This window comes from Somniosus microcephalus, chromosome 8, assembly GCF_052327205.1.
Source record: "Somniosus microcephalus isolate GS21.2 chromosome 8, FLI_Smic_1.0, whole genome shotgun sequence".
In the NCBI taxonomy this organism is placed as follows: Eukaryota; Metazoa; Chordata; class Chondrichthyes; order Squaliformes; family Somniosidae; genus Somniosus; species Somniosus microcephalus.
In genome coordinates, this window is record NC_140994.1 from 189531084 (window position 1) to 189554012 (window position 22929).

The 22929-nt window shown below is 42.5% G+C and overlaps 1 protein-coding gene across 4 annotated transcripts in view; it reads right to left on the reverse strand.

Moving 5' to 3' along the window:
• Nucleotides 1-1605: 1605 nt before the first annotated feature.
• LOC147113969 (hepatitis A virus cellular receptor 2 homolog) overlaps nucleotides 1606-22929 on the reverse strand; it is a 32619-nt gene continuing 11295 nt past the window's right edge. For all 4 annotated transcript variants that reach the window (XM_085995426.1, XM_085995428.1, XM_085995429.1 and 1 more), the window contains 5 exons: nucleotides 21722-21805; nucleotides 5666-5736; nucleotides 3285-3387; nucleotides 1953-1977; nucleotides 1606-1862 (listed from right to left, as the gene is read on the reverse strand). In XM_085995426.1, the coding sequence (XP_085851552.1) occupies nucleotides 1796-1862; nucleotides 1953-1977; nucleotides 3285-3387; nucleotides 5666-5736; nucleotides 21722-21805 (350 nt within the window). In that variant the 3' untranslated portion in view covers nucleotides 1606-1795. The remainder of the gene's footprint in view (nucleotides 1863-1952; nucleotides 1978-3284; nucleotides 3388-5665; nucleotides 5737-21721; nucleotides 21806-22929) is intronic.

A 22929-nucleotide genomic window follows, 5' to 3' on the forward strand; every position in this document is an offset into this window, starting at 1 on the left:
CCAACTGCATTCGGCCCAAAGACATGATTTTACGTTGATTGACCTTGTTAAGCGGGTAGTTGGAATTTGCAACTCTTCTCCTCCTCCCCCCACAAGGCTATGGATGCTAGGACAATTGGAACTTAAGATAGATTTGTGTTAGGTAAGGGTACCAAGGGATATGGAGCAAAGGCAGGAAAATTGAATGGAGATGCAGATCAGCCATGATCTAATTGAATGGTGGATCAGGCCCTAGGGGCTGATGACCTATTCTAATTCCTTATGTTCCTATATTCCTGGATGGAGCATCTTTGGTTCTCCATTTTTAATCTGGGTATATAATACACACAAGCCTATTGAGACAAAATTCTGTTTGTCTCGCAAGTGCAGGATATGGGAATCTCAATGGCACATTGGAGGTGAAAGGGAGGAAAAATACCCTTTGTCATAACTTTGGCAGTCGGACACCAGGACACTGCAATGAGATGGGGTGCATCAATTCAGCACGATCCAATCAGACTGATCATTCTGTATGTGTGTGTGTATGCTTACACAGTACTTAGAAATAGTTTTTGTCATGGAGACTGTTTCTACATTTTATCTTATATTTGAATTTAGGGAATGTCACCCACATTTATATTTAGGTCAAAAATTAAGATTTCTTGGGAAAGGGTAAAAGAAAAAGCAAACAAACTTGCATTTATACAGTGCTCTACAACTGAAGTGCAGTCACTAGTTTGTGGGCAAATGCAGCAGTCAATTTGCGCACAGCAACGTTTCAGAAAGAGCCAGTGAATGAATGACCAGTTAATCTGGTTTTTTTGCGTCTGTACTTGATTCTTCACATTCACTCCCGGAAACATTTCAGATCTGACTCTATCTTTCATTTTCTTAAGCTTTCAAAGATATATTTGTATTTTTTTCTGGGATTGATTTGTGTTTAACTTCTTGGGATTTTTTTATCTTTTCTAAAGCGGCATTCCACAATACAAATACACATATTAAACAAAAGGTTCCAAGGGCAGAACACTAATATACAGATTTAACAAATACATTTTTAAACAAAGGTGGTCAAAATAAATACAATTTTAAACTGAGGCTGGTGTAACAATTCATACTCTGCAACGGTTAGAAAGATTTTTAATTTTCTGTTAGGGAAATTTACAGTGACTGCCATTCATGCGAGTTCATTTTAAAGGGAGAATATTATTGTCAGTATGGACCAGTCTGCTTGTGTACCAGTGTAATGTGTCATAGTCACTAAATACTGGCATATACTCTCAATTCCCCATGTGCCAAATTACCAGTCTTTGCCATGCTATGGGGGTGGAGGAGATTCCTTCAACGGTCGGGCATTTCTCTACAAGGAAAGGTGGTGAATCACCCTCAGCTCATCATGTTGTACCTCCTAGTGGTAGGTTACAGCACTGCACCAGTAGAGGACTGGAAGCAAATTGAATGATACTTGGACAGGCTTTGGCATGAGAGGGAGTCAAAAGGGGAGAATTTGATTTAAAAAGTGAGATGGTGTTGAAACATCAATGCTAACATGAAGATATCCACCATGTTATCTGAAGATTTCTGGTTTACAAGCACTTTTTGCACTGTTAAATTAAACATCATGAGGGGCAAATACATATTTAATATAATGAAGTTCACAATTAAATCTAGTAATTTACAAATAATTACTCAATGCTTAGTATATTTCAATATTCTAGTTTAAACAACTAGTGTCAGGCTACATAGTATGCAACATTTTAAAGTCAAGCGCATTCCAATTAGTTAATCCTATTGCCCATTGTAAAAAGTAGTTCAGTTATTCGATGTTATATACATTTTCTTCCACCGCTTGGCATGTGTGCATTCCAATAATGCTATTTGCACTGTGGATACAAACAAATGGTTAATGGATATAGTGTAGGAATGTAATTGAAGTTTGCTTTAAAAAAGTGTTTCAAAATAGAAATTCTTACCTGTTATCTTTTGTGAATTTTTTCACTAAAAAGACAAAAATACACATTGAGAAAGGAATGTCAAAAGGGCAGGAAATATTACAATGAGTCACTCAAACATGTCTACCGCTTCCATTTTTGGAAGCTATTTTATTTGGTGTTGCACACTCCCTTTACCTTTTTGAATGAGTTTTATCCTTTATTCTGAAACAGAAGTGTAGTTGACCAAGTATTCTTGACTGAAACCAATAGAACAGATACAATGGAAACATTCAATAAAATTGCTACGGCTGGACTTTGTAGGGTCTGGGAAGGGTTTCCTTAAGAATGAGTTCCGTGGTGTGCCTTGGGAGCACCAGCTTAATCTAATTCAAATCTATCTCCCACCTGTCATTAGGGTGTTTTTTTAATACATATTTTACTAAAATTTTTAAAAAACTATTAAATGCTTAGTATATTTCAATAATTCTGTTAAATTTGTTAGACACAACTTGCTGGCGGTCCTTCTTAAGCGAGTGTTCTTTTTCTTGTATTATGATCTCTATAGAGCTTACCCACTTCTGATTTGAGGATGATTGGTTTATCCCTCTTGAACAGAAGTGAGAGGTGCTTCATTGGCAACCCTCCAGTCCACTGGCACAACTTCCATATCCCAAAATATTGAAAGATTGTGGTTCAGCTGCTACTATTTGCTCTTTGACTCCCTGAGCATTCTGGGATGCATGCCTTCAGGGTCTGGTACCTCTCTCACTTGAAGTTGCTCCAATTTTTTTAGTACTATTTCCACTATTTATAGTTATCTCACTTAATTGGTCTGCCTCCTCCTCTTAAATTCTTTAATTTCCACTTCCACACACTTCTGTGAAAACTGAGTACTCATTTAATATCACCACATTCCCTCATTCTCCATGAGAAGATTTCATTTGTTAGTCACTAGTCGGCCCTACCCTGTAACTAGGGCAGGAGAGGGAGAGTTGGTGAATCGTTGAAAGGGTAGGGGATACTTTAGAGCAGAAAGTAAGATGAGGGGAAGAAAGACACAAAGTTAGAAATGTAATCAGCCACACAACCGATCCAACCAATAACTAACTCCTAGTCTTCTGTATGCCCAGCACTAATGTTAAGCATTGGCCAAATGTAGCCATAATTCGGTGAGAATTGCTGTAGCATACAACACTGTATTGCGCGCACATTCTTTGCAGAATGCTGTGGTATCAGTTAAGCATTTCAGTCAGATGTGCGATTTTTTTAATTCCAATTGTTATTAATATCCCAAGTTGAGATGGTTTATCATAATCCAAGAGCCGAAACTGTACGCTGCAGTAAATCAGAATAACTAAGCTCATCACTTACTTTTCTTCAAGAAGATGAATATAGCTATTCCAGTGAGACAAATAAGAATCGTCAAGCCAACACCAACCCAAACTTGAGGGGTCACATTTGCTCCATTTCGATCCTACAATAGAAAGAAAGATTTCACTTTACTGGTGGTTAAAAAGCACTTGCTTGAAATGAATCCACTTTATTTACTGTTTCCCTTTATCTAAAGAGATTCTTTACTTAAACATCCTTGTCCTGTAGTTTAGATTATATGTAATCTGATGGATGGCAGAAGTAAGTTACAGAGCCGAACACAGCCTTGAGTCAAGTTTGGGTACCACTTCAGCATATATAAGCTCCAAACCAAACCAATCCACCTTTGTAAATCACCCTCTGCTCCAGATGTTGTTTGTGTTACATACCTCCATCATGGAGGTGGATTTCCTCTGTTTGCTATTTTAGCAAACGCCGCCTTTACACAGATGTTATGGTTTCACAACAAATAAAAGCCAGAGGAATCTTCCCACTCTGTGTGGATTTGGATAGGATTGCTCAGGGTCCATTGACTGTACTATTATCATTGAAAATAAATGGATGTGACGGCCCAAAAATTCTTCAATCACTAACTCTAGTTATGCATTCCACAGCCTCTCAACCCTCGGTGTAAAAAAGTTTCCCATGCTCTTTGTCCTAATTCACTTACATTTAATGTTCTATCTAATGGACCCTTATTCTAGACCCCTTAATCACTGAAAGAGTCTGTTTCTATCTATTCTATCCCATCTCTGCAGTCAAATCTCCTCTTAACGTCCTCTGTTCAAATGAAAACTGCCCCAATTTTCAAATCTTTCTTTGTTGATTTAAATGAGGAAGTACAAATACAAAGTCCAGCAGACCTGACTAGGAAATGAGTGTTTACAGACAAGAAGGGTGATATTCCTCTATTAAACAGAGAATGGCTGTTTTGCTCTGTAATTAGACACGGTGCTAATATTGTATTCTCAGAAATTACATTTTTCAAAGCTGCATGTCCCCATGATTTCATTAGTGGGTCATTAATGATGAAAAAAATTAGTTTTCTCCCAATTTTTCATTACAAGATGAATTTCATGCCCAGAGTGTGGTAAGGTGGTGGGTTCCACATCCCGACATTGACACAGAACATCCACCTGGACTGAAGACTTTTCCATAGCTTTCGATGGACCTATAAATCTCCCCGTTACCCCTACCCCTTCAAACAGTCCAAGTGAGGTGGGAGGGAACAATTCATTCACACCTGGCACAGCTAGAATGTGGTCTCAGTAATAGTAGTAAATTTCAATACCTTCCACAACAAAGAAGGTGACATTTGAAAGATCTAGATGGTGGAGCAGCCTGCATTCCTTGTTCTAGCTTCTCACAGTACAGCAAATATTTAAATATGGGGGTAGAGTTTCCGCTTTGGGCGCAATTGGCAATTCGGGTGCAAATTGCGCTCACAATTGTGCTAGTTTTGAGAAGTGTTTCTTTTTCTAAGGTTCCACTTAAACTCATTTGCATATCGTCAAATACAAAACCTGTCATGAAATAGCGCAATCGGGCAGCATTTTAGAACAAAATTTTTCTTTTGAAACTTTGCTTTATAAAATATTCCCTGGTATATTTAAGAGTGGTAACTTGGTGCAGTTTGATTAATACAGCTGGAAATGGGTTTATCACAAAAAATAAGCATTTTAATCAGAGTGTCTAGTCCACCATCTGTGAGTAACCCGATTTTAAATAACTGAAAATAACTTTAAAAACAATACAATGCCATTTGCTAGTTATATTTGGTGTACAGCGGTCAGCTTCTTAGTACATTTTTTAAAAATTATATTCAAAAGCTTTTAAAACGTGTCTATTAGTGTCCTTGCGCCTAAAACAGCTTAATTTTTAGAACCTCCTCGAAGGCCTGCAAATGAGCGCAATTAGTGGAAACTCGCAATGGTAATTAATCCATCTGGACGCATGGCCAATTTTGTGGGTGGGGCCTGCTTCTAGCGTGGTGTTTTTTAAACTAGTGTAAAAGATCGCAGAAACTCGAGTTGCACTGAACGTAATTTACGTTTAAGATTCTATGATCTTTGTGCTGGTTTGGCCGATTTTGGGCAAATTGCGATGATAAAACCAGCGCACAAGTTCTCCACGATATCCATACAGATTTATATTTAATTTCTTACAAAATTTGTACTAAGCTTTACAAATCCCCACTTGTAGAATTTTTAAGACAGTATGTAAATAGCCCAGTGGAGAACTGACACTTAGCATAAATGCTGAACGACAGATTTGTTGCAAAATCCATGAAAAATTGTTACAACACCTACAAAAAAAAAGTTCCAACATTTTAGATTAGCTTGGACTTGTATTAAACTGTTTAACCTTTGATGTATGCTTACAGTTGTTTTAGAAAGGCTGCTGGTCTCGTCAGGAGGGACTGTAAAAGTGAAGTTCAGATTTCCTGTAATACCTGAAAAGAATACAGGTCCAGCTGATATCACAAGTAATAAGTAAGGTACAGTGTGAAAAATAAAGCATAGCATTGATGGAATATTCCACAGAAAGGCTCCACAACTGCCCTATTGTCAAATTTATTGTGCAAGATTCATCCTAAAAATAATTTTTAAAACGCAAGTATAAACTACATTGTTTTCATGGGCCATGAAAGCAAATCTTGTCAACTAGCCTCAGGTCCTAGCACCTCCTCCCCCATACTGACATTGAAAGCACTGGCCCAGTATGTGGTGCTGGGAGCCATGGCCTATTTCTACAGCTAAACCTTGGAAATCAGCCAGGAATCTTATGGTAAATTTGAAAAGAAAATTAACTCCATTTTATTATAAATTGCGTGTGTGAGTGCAGGCACATTTTCAAGAATAAGAAAGTTGCTAAGTTTTATTCTGAGATATTCTTCAACAGCTATGTGATAGCAAGAATGAGCAAATTACACCTGAATCCCAATAAACATGGAACATATCCACCAGTAAATGCTGTGCTTGGATGAAGACTTTTATATAATGGAAGATAACAGGAAGGGATCCTTCAATCAGGATAACACTGATATCAGGTATGTCCTATCCAGGTTTCACTAGTACATGCACAAACCCATTTAGAATGAGCTCTGATCAAATCAAATTCACTTAACATATTGTTTTATACTCCAATCCAAAATCATTTCAGTTGATTGTAGTGTTTAGTTAAGGCTACCATATACAATGAAATCCCACTTGAAGAAGCATGGACTTTATTCTTGTGGATTACAGGCAGTATTATTTTGCCATGATGATACAAATGAGGAAGTGACACTTCTGCATTACAGTGATATACTCTGATTCAAATTTTGTCAGCATGTCTGAGTAACTGATGAACTACGACAGACATCAAGGCAAGTCCAATTCTGTCTTCACTCAAAATCCACACGTCAGGTTTTTTTAATAAACAAATTTGTATGATTAGTTTTTATAACTTGTCAGTCACTTCAAAAGTAATTTATTGGTTGTGAACTGCTTAGAGATGTCCTGAGGATGTGAAAGGCATAAGATAAATTCAAGTGTTTTTATTTGTAATGACTAGAAGCTATAAATCAGTCATGGAGGATAGCTGCATGTGTCTGGTAATGTTGAGCTGTAGTCAGTTTGAGCTGCAAAGATGGGACATGTTTAATGGATGGACACACAAATATATATATACACACATACATGTACACATGCATATACATATACACACACACTTATATTAGTATTTCACTCTCACTGTGGGAAGGAGTGGAACCATGTGAGAGAATTCCCACAAGATTCAGTACTTAGTGTGAATGAAACAGTAGTGTGAGATTGAGTGTGCACATGTCCCAAATACAGCCCTCGTCCTCTATGTAGCCTACGAGCCTTGGCTATTCAGTTTGCCATTTTGAAAAGAGTTTGGCAGTGTAGCATGAGACTATGTTAAATTCAGTAACCAGATTCCTGCTCAGGATAATTATTAATGCCTTGTGTCTCCACCTCCAGGAAGACAGAATATAGAAAAGGTACTGATTGTAGGGGACAAAGTCCACATATAGGAATTGATATTAAATTATTGACACAACAGATGACTGCATTAAAAACCCAAAAGTATAATAATATCCAATCCTGTCAACTTAGTTTGAGTAAACTGGAGAAATGTAACATGCTGGTGGAACTGAGACATTCATTTGCATTGCCACTAACTCAGAAATGTGTAGGTTTACACCGGAATTAATCTGTCAACAGTTTTTATTTTCTTGTCAATTTTCTCCCCTTCCCTCCTGTCCTGAAAATGGTAACTCCTTCTGAGTGTCAGCTTGGCTCAGTGCTAGCACACTTGCTTCTGAGTTGTGGGTTAAAGTCCCACTCCAGGACTTGGGCACATATTCTGAGCTGACATTTCAGTGCAACACTGAAAAACTGCTGCATTGTTAGAGGTACCATCTCTTGAGTGAAACATTAAACCGAGGCCCCATCTGCTTCTTCAGTGGGATGTAAAAGATGCTATGACACCTCTTGAAGGAGGGCTCTCCTGCTGTTCTTGTAACATTTACCCTTCAACCAGCACCAAAAACAGATTAACTGGTTATTCATTTCACTGCTGTTTGTAGGACTATTCACAAAGTGGTTGTCACAGTTGCCGTAAAAACAACAGTAAATACACCTCCGAAGTAATTAATTGGCTGTTAAGGGCTTGGGGAACTGTTAAGAAATGAAAACCACTGTATAAATGAAAGTTCTTCTTTTCTGTCTTCCTGGGATGCACTTGGTACCCACTAGTACTTCGCAAAATGATAATTATCCATGTGTGAGCCGTGAAACTGAGTGCCAGCAGCTTACTTGACCACAGGAGCATCACATCCAAACCTAATCCTGTCCTCATGCAATGCCCACACAACAACAACTTGTATTTATATAGTGCCTTTAACGTAGTAACATAGTAAAACATCCCAAGGTGCTTCACAGGAGCATTTTCAAACTAAATTTGACATCAAGCCACATAAGGACTTAGTAGGGCAGATGACAAAAAGGTAGGTTTTAAGAAGCGTCTTCAAGGAGTAAAGAGAGGCAGAGAGGTTTAGGGAGGGAATTCCAGAACTTAGGGCCTTGGCAGCTGAAGCCACAGCCGCCAATAGTGCAGTGATTAAAATCAGGGATGCTCAAGAGGCCAGAATTGGAGGAGCACAGAAACACGTGGGGTTGGGGGAGATTACATAGATAGGGAGGGGAGAGGCCATGGAGAGATTTGAAAAAAGGATGAAAATGTTAAAATCAAGGCACTGCTAAACTGGGAGCCAATGTAGGTCTGCGAGCACAGGGGTGATGAGTGAACGGGACTTGGTGCGAGTTAGGACATAGGCAGCAATGTTTTGGATGACCTCAAGCTTACGGAGGTAGAACATGGGAGGCCGGCCAGGAGTGCATTGGAATAGTCAAGTCTAGAGGTAACAAAGGCATGGATGAGGGTTTCAACAGCAGATGAGCTGAGACAGGGGCGGAGTCAGGTGATGTTACGGTGGTGGAAATAGGCGGTCTTAGTTATGGCCGCAGACATGTGGTCAGAAGCTCAACTCAGGGTCAAATATGACACCAAGGTTGCGTACAGTCTGGTTCAGCCTCAGATAGTTGCCAGAGAGAAGGATGGAGTCAGTGGCTAGCGAACAGAGTTTGTGGCAGGGGCTGAAGACAATGGCTTTGGTTTTCCCAATATTTAGTTGGGGGAAATTTCTGCTCATCCAGTACTGAATGTCGGACAAGCAGTCTGACAATTTAGAGACAGTGGAGGGTTAGGGAGAGGTGGTGGTGAGGTAGGGCAGGGTGCCATCAGTGTACATGTGGAAACTGACGTGTTTTTGGATGACGTCGCCAAGGGGCAGCATGTAGATGAGAAATAGGAGGGGATCAAGGATAGATCCCTGGGGGACCAGAGGTAATGGTGCGGGGTCAGGAAGAGAAGCCATTGCAGGTGATTCTCTAGCTATAACTGGATAGATAAGAATGGAACCAGGCGAGTGCAGTCCCACGCAGCTGGACGGCGGTGGAGAGCCATTGAAGGAGGATGATGTGGTCAACCTTGTCAAAGGCTGCAGACAGTTTGAGAAGGACAAGGAGGGATAGTTTACCTTTGTCACAGTCGCATAGGATGTCATTTGTGGCTTTGATAAGAGCCGTTTCGGTACTGATAGGAGCAGAAACCTGAATGGAGTGATTCAAACATGGAGTTCCAGGAAAGATGGGCACGGATTTGGGAGGCAACAGCACGTTCAGGACTTGAGAGGTTGAAGATGAGGTGATAGTTTGCAAGGACGGAAGGGTCAAGGCTTGGTTTTTTGAGGAGAGGGGTGATGACAGCAGATTTGAAGGAGAGGAGGAGAGTACCGGAGGAGAGAGAACCGTTAACAATGTCAGCTAACATGAGCCAGAAAAGAAAGTTGGGTGGTCAGCAGTTTAGTGGGAATAGGGTCGAGGGAGCAGGAGGTAGGTCTCATGGACAAGATGAGCTTGGCGAGGGCACGAGGGGACATAGGTGAGAAACTAGAGAAAGATGTGAGTTCAGGGCTAGGGCACACAAACACACTTCCAGAGGTTTTACTGAACAGTGATCAGAGCAGAGAACCTTTGCTGGTTTTCCCCTCCCTAACTAGGATTGTCAACCTTCCAGGATTGTCTTGAAATCCCTAGATACTGAAGTTTGATCTCCAGGGCACTGCGGAGAGCAATCCTGGAGAAAAATCATTGGGATATTAAAAAAATTGTGGAGTATTTTTCATTTTCTTTCAACACTTCTGCTTATTAGTTATAAAAAAAATTTGATGAGGAAAAAAGGGCTTTTGATTGAAGTTGAGGATCATCCAATTGGATAATGAAGAGTCCTTTCGCTTCCCAATTGACATGGGAAGGCGGTGTGCCATGAAGATGGACGTGTTGGTAGATCAATGGTGGGTGCAGGGCAATTGGACACAGGAGGTCATGTGATGAAACATCCAGGAATATATTCAACCAAAGTTGGCAACCCTATCCCTAACCCAAGGTGTTTAGGCAAATCGGAGCAAACCAGTTGGGTTCACAGTCCAGACCAGCAATCATATCCAGGACTTTCTTAACCTGTATGCCTCAGCAACTTAACCAGCCTAACCATCGGGGAGTCCCTGTAAGCAGATCAATGGAAAGGATGAACTCATCAGTCATTCATTTTTTTAAATGATGTAAGTTGTTAATTAGAGGTCTGTTAAAATCAAGATCTAAATTAATTTATCCAGATAAACTATTGATTATATAAATTGTTCGTTTTGTTTTTTGTTTTTTTTAAGGGCTTCCATTTTCTTGAAAAATGTCATTTTGAGCCTGTACTAGTATATGATTATATACTCACTCCCCTGTGAACATTAAAATGCATGGAATGGAATTTATACACCAGCTTTTTAAAAAAAAATGATCTGTATTTTAGTTCCACTTTTGCAGCAGAAGCATAGTGGTTAGCACTGTTGCCTCACAGCGCCAGGGACCCGGGTTCGAATCCGGCCTCGGGCGACTGTCTGTGTGGAGTTTGCACATTCTCCCCGTGTTTGCGTGGGTTTCCTCCGGGTGCTCCGGTTTCCTCCCACAGTCCAAAGATGTGCGGGTTAGGTTGATTGGCTATGATAAATTGACCCTTAGTGTTAGGGGGATTAAATACGTGGGGTTACTGGGATATGTGTTGGTGTAGGGGTTACGGGGATCGGGTGGGATATGTGTCGGTGCAGGCTCGATGGGCCGAAATGGCCTCTATCTGCACTGTGAGGTTTCTGTGATTTCTGTTTCTGTGATTATAACAGCAGCAGTTGCTGCTGACCACAGACGCTGGTGTAACATGGAAGTTAAACAGCAGATTTTTCAGGAAGTAAATTTGTGGTAAAATGGGTAAGCAGCTACAGGGAGGGAGAGCTCCAACCTCCACTGGCCTATCACCGAGTACCCTGGGGGAAGAATGAGCCTACACCTGGTTTTATTTTATTTATTCATTCATGGGATGTGGCCATCACTGACAAGGCCAGCATTTATTGCTCATCCCGAATTGCCCCAGAGAATGTGGTGGTGAGCTGCCTTCTTGAACCGCTGCTCTCTGTGTGGTGAAGGTACGCCCATAGTGCTGTTGGGTAGGGAGTTCCAGGATTTTGGCCCAGCGATACTGAAGGAATGGCGATATTTTACCAAGTCAGGCTGGTGTGTGACTTGGAGGGGAACTTGAAGCTGGTGGTGTTCCCATGCACTTGCTGCCCTTGTCCTTCTAGGTGGGAGAGGTCGCGGGTTTGGGAGGTACTGTCGATGAAGCCTTGGGGAGTTGCTGCGGTGCACCTTGTAGATGGTACACACTGCAGCCACGGTACGCCAATGGTGGAGGGAGTGGACGTTTAAGGTGGTGGATGGGATGCCGATCAAGCGGTTGTTTTGTCCTGGATGGTGTCGAGCTTCTTGAGTGTTGTTGGAGCTGTACCCATTCAGGCAGGTGAAGAGTGTTCCATCACGCTGACCTATTACTGAGTACACTGGAGTAACAATTATCCTCTACTGACCTATCATAAGAACATAAGAAATAGGAGCAGGAGTAGGCCATTTGGCCCTTCGAGCCAGCTCCACCATTCAATAGGATCATGGCTGATCTTCTACCTCATCTCCACTTTCCTGAGCTATGTCCATACCCCTTGATTCCCTTAATATTCAAAAATCTATCGATCTCGGTCTTGAATATACTCAACGACTGAGTCTCCACAGCCCTCTGGGGTAGAAAATTCCAAAGATTCACCACCCTCTGAGTGAAGAAATTTATCCTCATCTCAGTCCTAAATGGCCGACCCCTTATTCTGAGACTGTGACTCCTGGTTCTAGACTCCCCAGCCAGGGGAAACATCCTCCCTGCATCTACCCTGTCAAGCCCTGTAAGAATTTTGTATGTTTCAATGAGATCACCTCTCATTCTTCTAAACTCTAGAGAATACAGGCCTAGTCGTCCCAATCTCTCCTCATAAGACAGTCCTGCCATCCCAGAAATCAGTCTGGTGAACCTTCGCTGCACTCCCTCTATGGCAAGTTTATCCTTTCTTAGGTAAGGAGACCAAAACTGTACACAATACTCCAGGTGTGGTCTCACCAAGGCCCTGTATAACTGTACTAAGGCATCCTTACTCCTGTACTCAAATCCTCTTGCAATAAAGGCCAAGATACCATTTGCCTTCCTAACTGCTTGCTGCACCTGCATGTTTGTTTTCAGTGACTGGTGTACAAGGACACCCAGGTCCCTTTCTACATCAACATTTCCCAATCTATCACCATTTAAATAATACTGTACCTTTCTATTTTTCCTACCAAAGTGGATAACTTCACATTTCTCCACATTATATTCCATTTGCCATGTTCTTACCCACTCACTTAGCTTGTCTATATCCCCTTGAAGCCTTCTTGCATCCTCTTCACAACTTACATTCCCACCCAACTTTGTATCATCAGCAAACTTGGATATATTACATTTGGTCCTCTCATCCAAATCATTGATGTAGATTGTGAATAGCTGAGGCCCGAGCACTGACCCCACTAGTTACAGCCTGCCAACCTGAAAATGACCTGTATTCCTACTCTGTTTTCTGTCCGTTAAACAATCCTCAATCCATGCTAGTATATTACACCCAATCCCATGAATACCACTGAGTACCTGGAGGAAGAATGTGCTTCATGGCCAGCATGTCTCCTTGCTGAAGCCCCTCACAAGATGACCTGGATTAAGAACATAAGAAATAGGAGCAGGAGTAGGCCATATGGTCCCTTGAGCCTGCTCTGCCATTCAATAAGAGCATGGCTGATCATCGACCTCAACTCCACTTTCGCACCCGATCTCTATATCCCTTGATTCCCCTAGAGTCCAAAAATCTATCTATCTCAGCCTTGAATATACTCAAAGACTCAGCATTAGCAGCCCTCAAGGGCAGAGAATTCCAAAGATTCACAACCCGTTGAGTGAAGAAATTCCTCCTCATCTCACCCCTTATCCTGAGTTATGCCCCTTTAGTTCTAAACTCTCCAGCCAGGGGGAAAAACCCTCTCAGCGTCTACCGTCAATCCCCCTCAAAATCTTATATGTTTCAATTAGATCACCTCTCATTTTTCTAAACTCCGGAGAGTATAGGCACAATCTGCTCAATTTCTCCTCAGAAGACAACCCTCTCGTCCCAGGAATCAATCTAGTGAACCTTCGTTGCACCACCTCTAGGGCAAGTATATCCTTCCTCAGATAAGGAGATCAAAACTGTGCACAGTACTCCAAGTGTGGTCTCAGCAAAGCCCTGTACAATTGTAATAAGACTTCCATACTCTTGTACTCCAACCCCCTTGCAATAAAGGCCAACGTGCCATTTGCCTTCCAAATTGCTTGCTGTACCTATATTCTAACTTTATGTTTCCTGTACGAGGACACCTAAAATCTCTCTGAACACCAACATTTAATAGTTTCTCACCGTTTAAAAAATATTCTGTTTTTCTATTCTTCCTCCAGGCTTACCCATCACCAGCTGCTTAATGCTCCTGACATCAGTTGTTGGGAAAATGCTAGAATCCATTATTAAGGAATAACCTCACATATCCCCACATTATACTCCATTTGCCAGCTTATTGCCCACTCACTTAACCTGTCTATATCCCTCTTTCTGTCCTCCTCACAGCTTACTTACCCACTTAGCTTTGAATCATCAGCAAACTTGCATGCATTGCACTCGGTCCCTTCATCTAAGTCAGTAATATAGATTATAAAGAGCTGAGGGCCAAGCGCTGATCCTTGCGGCACCCCACTTGTTGCCTGCCAACCGGAAAAATGACCTGTTTATCCCCACTCTGTTTTCTGTCCTTTAACCAATCCTTTATCCATGCTAATATATTACCCCCAACCCCATGAGCCCTTATCTTGCATAGCAACCTTTTATGTGACACTTTATCGAATGCCTTTTGGAAATCCAAATATACTATATCCACTGGTTCCCCTTTATCTACCCTGCTAGTTACATCCTCAAAAAACTATAATAAATGTGTAAAACACAATTTCCCTTTCATAAAACCATGCTGACTCTGCCTAATCATATTATGATTTTCTAAGTGCCCTGTTACCACATCCTTAATAATGGATTCGAGCATTTTCCCGATGACTGATGTCAGGAGCATTAAGCAGCTGGTGATGGGTAAGCCTGGTACTCAGCATCAGACCAGTTACTGCTAGTTAAAATTCAGCAGTACCCCTGTGCACACTTGAAGTTCATAAGCCTTGACTCTGCCAACTTATGCCAAAGCTCTTTGGACTTGGCTAAGTGGACTGTGTTGCTAAAGGTAATCACATGACGGGCTTTACCTAAGAGGTGACGCTAACATCCAAAGTACTCAATGACGATCAGTGTAGGTTGAAGCCCTCTCTCTTGCAGTCATGTTTCTGCAATGTGAACTCCATATTGGGCAAACAGGCAGCTCTAGATTTCCAAGTAGCCTGATTTGGAGAATCTTAAACATGGTGATGGATTTCTGTGTGTATTAGACATCCAACTAACTAAAAAAATAAATGCTGCCATTCTCCTTCCCTCTACCAGTCCAGCTGGCATTTTCCTTCACCCCAACCCTCCCCCCAACAGTCCACACTAGCACTCACCTCCCCCTCCTTTCCTCTCAGTGATGCTCCCATCTCCCCCATCCACCATGAGCACCATTCCCAGGTCCTGCTGTCTCTACCTCTTTGGTGCTGTTATGTAGTTTCTTCTCAAGTCCCCTTGTTGGCCAGTACTGCAAGTAAAAGCAATTGAATGCAGATGAATAATGTGCATGAGAATTACCCGTCCCATTGGATATTCACGCCCATAGCATGCAGTCATGTTCAGTTGCTTTGGTTTACAGCAGCAACAGGTAGGAGCACCTTGGAATGTGGCTGGGGGGGCAATGGCCTGGTCTGTGCTGAATTAATCAATCAACATGGTCAAGGCCCTCAAGACGGTCCACACCAAATGCAGACAAATGAAGAAAATAAAGAAAGAGTGACAAATCCCGAGGACCAGATGGTTTTCATCCCAGGGTTTTAAAAGGAAGTAGGTGAGCACATTGCAGATGGCCTAACTATAATCTTCCAAAGTTCCCTTGATTCAGAAACTGTTCCTTTAGATTGGAAAATAACGCATGTCACTCCGCTATTTAAGAATGGTGAGAGAGGGAAACGAGGGAATTATAGATCCTAACATCTGTTGTCGGGAAATTGCTAGAGTCTCTAATTAAGGATAGGGTGGCTGAACACCTGGAAAATTTTCAGTTGCTCAGAGAGCCAGCATGGATTTGTGAAAGATAGGTCATGCCTGACAAACCGTATTGAATTTTTTGAGGAGGTGACTAAAGTAGTGGACAGGGGAATGTCTATGGATGTTATTTTTTTGGACTTCCAGAAGGCATTTGATAAAGTCCCTCATAAAAGAGACTGTTAACTAAGGTAGAAGCCCACAGAATTGAGGGCAAATTATTGACCTGATTAGGAAATTGGCTGAGCAGCAGGAAACAGAGTAATGATAATGGGCAGGTACTCAAATTGGCAGAATGTGACAAGTGGTGTCCCCCAGGGATCTGTTTTGGGCCCTCAACTATTCACAGTATTTATTAACGACTTAGATGATGGCATAGAAAGTCATATATCCAAATTTGCTGATGACACAAAGATAGGCGGCATTGTAGGCAGTGTAGATGAAAGCATAGAATTACAAATGGATATTGATAGATTAAGTGAATGGGCAAAACTGTGGCAAATGGATTTCAATGTAGGCAAATGTGAGGTCATCCACTTTGGACCTAAAAAAGGATAGAACAGGTTACTTTCTAAATGGTGAAAAGGTAAAACAGTGGAGGTCCAAAGAGACTTGGGGATCCAAGTACATTGATCATTAAAATGTCATGAAAATAATCAAAAAGGCTAATGGGATGCTGGCCTTTATATCTAGAGGATGAGAATACAAGGGGGTAGAAGTTATGCTACAGCTATACAAAACCCTGGTTAGACCACACCTGGAGTACTATGAGCAGTTCTGGGCACCACACCTTAGGAAGGATATATTGGCCTTGGAGGGAGTGCAGCGTAGGTTTACCAGAATGATACCTGGACTTCAAGGGTTAAGTTACGAGGAGAGATTACACAAATTAGGTTTGTATTCCCTAGAATTTAAAAGGTTAAGGAGCGATCTGATCGAAGTTTTCAAGATATTAAGGGAATCAGATAGGCTAGATAGAGAGAAACTATTTCCGCTTGTTGAGGATTCTAGGACTGGGGGCATAGTCTAAAAATAAAGAGCCAAATAAGAGAGAAATTAGGAAACACTTCTACACACAAAGGGTGGTAGAAGTTTGGAACTCTCTTCTACAAACGGCAATTGATGCTAGATCAATTGTTAATTTTAAATCTGAGATTGATAGATTTTTGTTAAACAACGGTATTAAGGGATATGGGCAAAGGCGGGTATAGAGTTAGGTCACAGATCAGCCATGAGCTCATTGAATGGTGGAACAGGCTCGAGGGCCTCAATGGCCTACTCCTGTTCCTATGTTCCTAAGTTCCTATGTGACATGCATGTCTCTGACTTCTATGAAACAGCCAATGGAATTCGTCGTAACAACATGTTATTGATGTGTGCTTTTGGTATCTTGGGTGGACTATGTTAGAGTCTCACGGGACCTGATGTGTTAATCAATATCAGTTTAGATAAAGATAAAAAAAATTATTTAGCTCATTTCAACTCATGCTTTTTATATTGTTTACGATACAACTCTGAGATCTCCTCTCAGTTATGACTTTTCAAGTTAAACAGTCCAAACTTTTGCAGTCTTTTTGTATGAGACTGGTACACAATTGTAAAATTATACCTGCTGCATTTCATAAATGGAGCATTTGCAGCTAACAGAAATGTTCTGCATGTCTTTAATAAGAGTTCAGTTCAAAATTTAAATACTGGAATGGATAAGACACCTCAAAACACTGACTGTCCACATCAAACATAGACAAAGTTAGTTTCACTGCACCAGATCAGTTAGTCAGTGTCCACATATGCGCACTTTCAGCTTAGGTAACTGAATAACGATCAGGAGGGGGAAGCCCTACCCTATTGTCCCTTCCCTGTCCCAGAGGCACGGAGGCAACTGTAGTAACCCTGGCACCACCTAGGCAAGATAGGCTAATTCAAAGTCAATGGGCTAAAAATTCAGGGGCTTAACGCCACTCGTTACTGGCAAAAGGTTGCGTAAAGATGGCAGCCACCGCTCTTTCGCCAGCTGGTGGTGGGTCCTGCGGCATCTTCCATTTTCCAAGGCCCGGCAGCGCTGCCAGTAAGATCCATCACCCTGCAAATTGAAATGAGTGAGAGGTGATGTGCACACCGATTTAACGTCACCACAGCAAACTTGGACCTTTGTGTTGAGTTAAGCTCGCTTTGTAAACCTAGCCTACAGCAGACTGACAGAGGCACTGTCAGCACTTCTTAAAGGGATGCACACATCTTTCAGGTAAGTTTGCATTTAAGCTTTTGGACTTTTAAAAATGTTTATTGAAGTAGTGGCTTGCTGCAATATATGTTAAAAGTTTTTTTTTTTTTATAAAGTGTGTAGGGAGTGCTGCTGGATACTTGAAAGGCTTTGGATGGTAAAGAAAGGCCTCTGAGAAGACAGAAAATGCTGTAAATATTCAGCAGGTCAGGCAACATCCATGGAGAGAGAAACAGTGTTCATGTCTCAGATCAAGATGCTGCCTGACCTGCTGAGTATTTCCAGCATTTTATGCTGTTATTTCAGATTTACAGCATCTGCTCGCAGAGGGAAGAGGAAGAGGCAGAAGAGGAAGACACAGAAGGATGGATACAACCCAGACAGCTCCTTTCTGGCCAGATATCCGGGATGGAATCATCAGCCATAACCAGTGACCATAACCCCAATTCCCCTTTCAACATTTGTCCCACATCTTATCTTCCCTCTATTATTGACCATCACAGCGTGCTCTTGGCCACGATGCTAAAATAAAAGCCACCACAAAGCAAACCTTCCAATCCAACTTTGTATATCTATCCATCCAATATGACATCAAGAAATCAACTCACAACCCATATGCATTCTCTTAGTGACTGTCTTGTGTGTGCCTTTGCCTATCCTACTGATGCTATGCAGTGCTACCCTCGTGGCTGCAGCATGGCTGGTGGGAAGGCTGCTTACTTTCAGTGGGAGACACTGCAAATGGCTTTGCTGGTTGGCCTTCAGGAGCTGGTGGCTGGGAGTGTCAAATCAAGTGATGGGCTGGATTTTCTCAATGGAGACGTGTTGGAGGTGGGACTGCTGCTTGCCTGGTTTCAGTCCAACCTCCATCAGCCTCTTGCCAACCAGCAGGATCTTCCCCTGATTTACCTTGTTAAGCCCACCCGGCGGGCTCAGCGGGCCAATTAGGTGGAAGTCAGTGAGAGCACATCAACATATGTCGTGTCATCTGTCAAGACCTTTTGAAAGCAGAAATGTCATCATTTGACAGCTCTGTGAAGCTGTCAAACACTGACCTGTGTAGTTTGATGAGTCCTTGTGTTCAGGACTCATCAAACCTTTCTACTTTGTAGAAATCAGATGACTGTTGGATCGGAGGATCCAACAGCCAGTCTGTGATCTCTACAATGGAGATGTCAGGACTCCGGCTCCACAGTGGCTGAAGGCTGTAGGCAGAAACAAAGGTAAGTGAAAATTTTCTAACACTTTACAATCACCTCACATACTTGCACCAATCATTCACCTCTACATCGCACTTTCAGACACCCTCCGACCCCCGCAGACCTCTTACTCGGCTCCTTCACCCTGGCGGGGTTCTCCGAGGTTGAGAAGCCCGCACTTCACAAGGAAAAATGGGGATAATCCTATTTTCTGCCTGTTTACTACCTGTTAACAGGCAGTTAATAGGCTTTAATCCCTTTCCCGCCTCGAGAAGACGGGACCCAGGGCAAGACGACTTCCCGCCTCCTGGCAAGATGGCATGGAGGCGGGTTGGGGCGGATTTGCCACCCACCCCCAAATTCTGCAACTTTCCCGGCAGTCCTGCCTCCAGACCCGCCTCCTCGGGGCTGAGAAAATCCAGCCCATGGTGTTTCTTCTTCTTCTTCTCTTTCCTCTCCCTCTTCTTGGCCAACCACTGGCTGGGCAGACTGCATTTGTTGTGTGTGTGAAATGAGGAAAGCACAAGAATGGAGTTGTGGTGAGGGGAGGGCAGGAAAGCAAGAGGTGCATGCGAGAAGGAGGATAACATCTGAGGATACCAGCAGCTTGTATCGTTTCTGCACCACCGCTGGCCAAGGGCTCCACCATGCCCCTGCCAAGAATGGCCTGCACCGTGTCCTCCAAGGGGGCTGAGGTGAGACTAGGAATGGGAGGTGTGTCTCATGATTGATACAGATTGTTTCACTTTGGTGCTTTGGTGGCAAAAACAGGAAGGCAGATTATTATCTGAATGGCAATAGATTGGGAGAAGGAGAAGTGCAACGAGACCTGGGTGTCCTTGTGCACCAGTCACTGAAGGTAAGCATGCAGGTGCAGCAGGCAGTTAAGAAGGCAAATGGTATGTTGGCCTTCGTAGCGAGAGGGTTTGAGTACAGGAACAAGGATGTCTTGCTGTAGTTGTACAGGGCCTTGGCGAGACCACACCGTGAGTATTGTGTGCAGTTTTGGTCGCCTTATCTGAGGAAGGATGTTCTTGCCATGGAAGGAGCTCAGCGAAGATTCACCAGGCTGATACCTGGGATGGTAGGAATGACGTATGAGGAGAGATTGGGATGATTGGGCTTGTACTCGCTGGAGTTTAGAAGAATGAGAGGGGATCTCATTGAAACTTATAAAATTCTGACAGGACTGGACAGACTAGATGCAGGAAGGATGTTCCCAATGGTCGGGAGTCCAGAACCAGGGGTCACAGTCTAAGGATAAGGGGTAGGCCATTTAGGACAGAAATGAGGAGGAATTTCTTCACCCAGAGAGTGGTGAACCTGTGGAATTCTCTACCACAGAAGGCAGTAGAAGCCAATTCATTAAATATATTCAAGAAGGAGTTGGATATATTTCTTAAGGCTAAAGGGATCCAGGGGTATGGGGAGAAAGCAGGGACCGGGTACTGAAATTGCATGATCAGCCATGATCGCATTGAATGGTGGAGCAGGCTCGAGGGGCTGAATGGCCTACTCCTGCTCCTATCTTCTATGTTTCTATGTTTCTATGTGAGTGACTGGGAGGTGGGGGGACTCACGAATTGTGCAGTGTGTGAGGCTAGTGGTGCAGTTGGTAGGAGACGGCTTTTGCAGATGCATTCACTGACCTTGACCAGTGGTCTGAGGTAATGAAGTTTCTTTGGGCACTGGAGCCAGGTGGTGAGGGCGACACTGCCGGCAGTGACGGCCTCGGTAATGTGGTCCCACATCGTTCTTTCTGGAGGGCCTCCTGGCCCCCTGTGAGTAGAGGGCCTCTCTTGCAGTGTTGACCCCCTGCACAAAGCTGGAGTGCTGCTTGCGAGACCCTGGGTGCCCCTTCCCTGGCTTGCTGAACCGTTTGTGTTAGTGCTGAAGCACTTTTCCCATCTTTTAAGGTTCGGAATGGAATTCCACTTTAAGAGCTGAAGTCTCCCATTTGGGACTTCTTTTTAATGTTAATTTTTTTTTTTTAAGGCAATAAGGGCTGAAAAGTGCACTTTTTCACTTCATTTTTATTAGTAATTTTGTTTAGCACAGTACCTAGCAAATGCTATTGCCTCACTTCGAGAGGCTGTTGGAAGTTGCAACTTTGACTCCCATGCCTACACTAACATCACCAGGAGAGCGCGGGGCGAGAAATCTTTAGCCACCCAGCTCAAATTTCTCTCTTGTAGCGCTTTGTCCATTTTCAGCAGCCGTTAAACCGAGGCCGCGGAGACACGGGCAACCCACGTGGTGGCCACGAATTTTCAGCCCAATGTCTTATCAATGAATAGAACAATTGATAATGAGTCAAATTAGCACAAATTACTAGAAGTTAGGCTGCAGTTTGTAGCATCAAAACTCAAAACTGCAACTTTAAATTGGCAGAAACTGCTACTGACTGCCTTAGCAACCAACCACAAAGAAAGCAGTTTCCTTTCTCTGAAGTTATCGCATGGAACTAACACAAAGTGAGAAGTCCACAAAGCAAATAATTTCACATGACATTTCTACCCATGTTAACCACAAGTTTTCCCACCCATCCTTTTGCAATAATTTGACGTAATTTAAAACCATGATATTTCTTAAGATGCCAAGCTTAAACATTTAGGCAAGAGCATATTTTAAGGGTTACCCTTGACTACCTTGATCACCTATGGTCAGATTATTCACAGTTTATGCAAATGAATATAAAATACTTTTATGTAAGAGATGTAATATCTGGGACTTGTAGACTGACCTTCAGTTGCATTTGAAGTGACATGGTTAGCATGGTCTGTGGTAAGGGACACACCAGTGAGTAAAGGAGGCGATGTGCTGGACCCTGTAACAGAAAAAATATTACTTTCTTGTGCTCATGTTGGTGAAAAAATTAGCCATTCTTACTTCCTGCCTAGCCACACTTTGCATCCTCCAGTCTACAGGCAGCAATCCACTTGTAAGTCTATGCAAATGCTGTTCTTGAGCACTCAGACATGTTGAATAGTGGGGTGCATCACCCTCTTATTCTTTTCCTTTTTTTTGGTAGATGCTTGCCTCTGATCGGAATCTTGTTTCAACAGCTCGTTACCCCCAAGATGAGGAAGACAATTAAACCCAAAACCATGAAGCACATCTTATTGATCTCTGGTTTCAGACATCCTCTTAGGTTTAGATTTTTTTGGCAGGTGCATTTCTGTGGACAAGATGTGATTTCTTTATACTTCTCTCAGTAGTCTGATGGAAGAACATTTGTCAATTAGTTGCTCATTTGTACCGACTGGTAGACAGGTTTCTCTTGTGGACTAGGAACTGGATTGAGACTCCCCAAAGTAATTCACTATAAACCATTCTAGGAGCACAGAAATTACACTTTCATCATCCCATTCTATAATGGGTTCAAACCCTGGTTCAAAGGCAGAGGAACAGGCTACCAACCCACTGCACCAGGCAAGTCCAAGCTATCAATTATCTTAACTTAAGTTAATGGTTGCAAAGGATTGGCAGAGGCCAGGCAACAGCTACCAAAACTATATTTTCTTCTCTGATCGGATTACCACTGGAAGTGTGTTTTGTGGCAGGATGATCATCAGTTCAGTTGAACCAATGCTGACCCTGGCAAATATTTCAGGGACATCTTCATTTAAATCACTACAGTGGTGTTTCTGCTGTATTTTTACCACTGACAGGGAACTTCTCACTAGAATACCAAATAATGAATACGCTCTGTTTCCCCACATCAGTAAGTCACTTGCTTGACTTAAACAAAAAAAGTTGTACCCTAACTTCTGGGACTCTGAAAGCCCTCACAGATTTCTCGTTTCAAAAGAACCCAAGAGTCAGTGTTTGTTTCCGTCTCTGTTCTTATCTGTCTGTGTTCACAAGAGAAAAGGGAAGGCCAATCAGATAACCCCTCCTGAGTGCCCAGGAGCAGAGATTGTGGGCTCGATTTTGCCAGGCCCGAGGAGG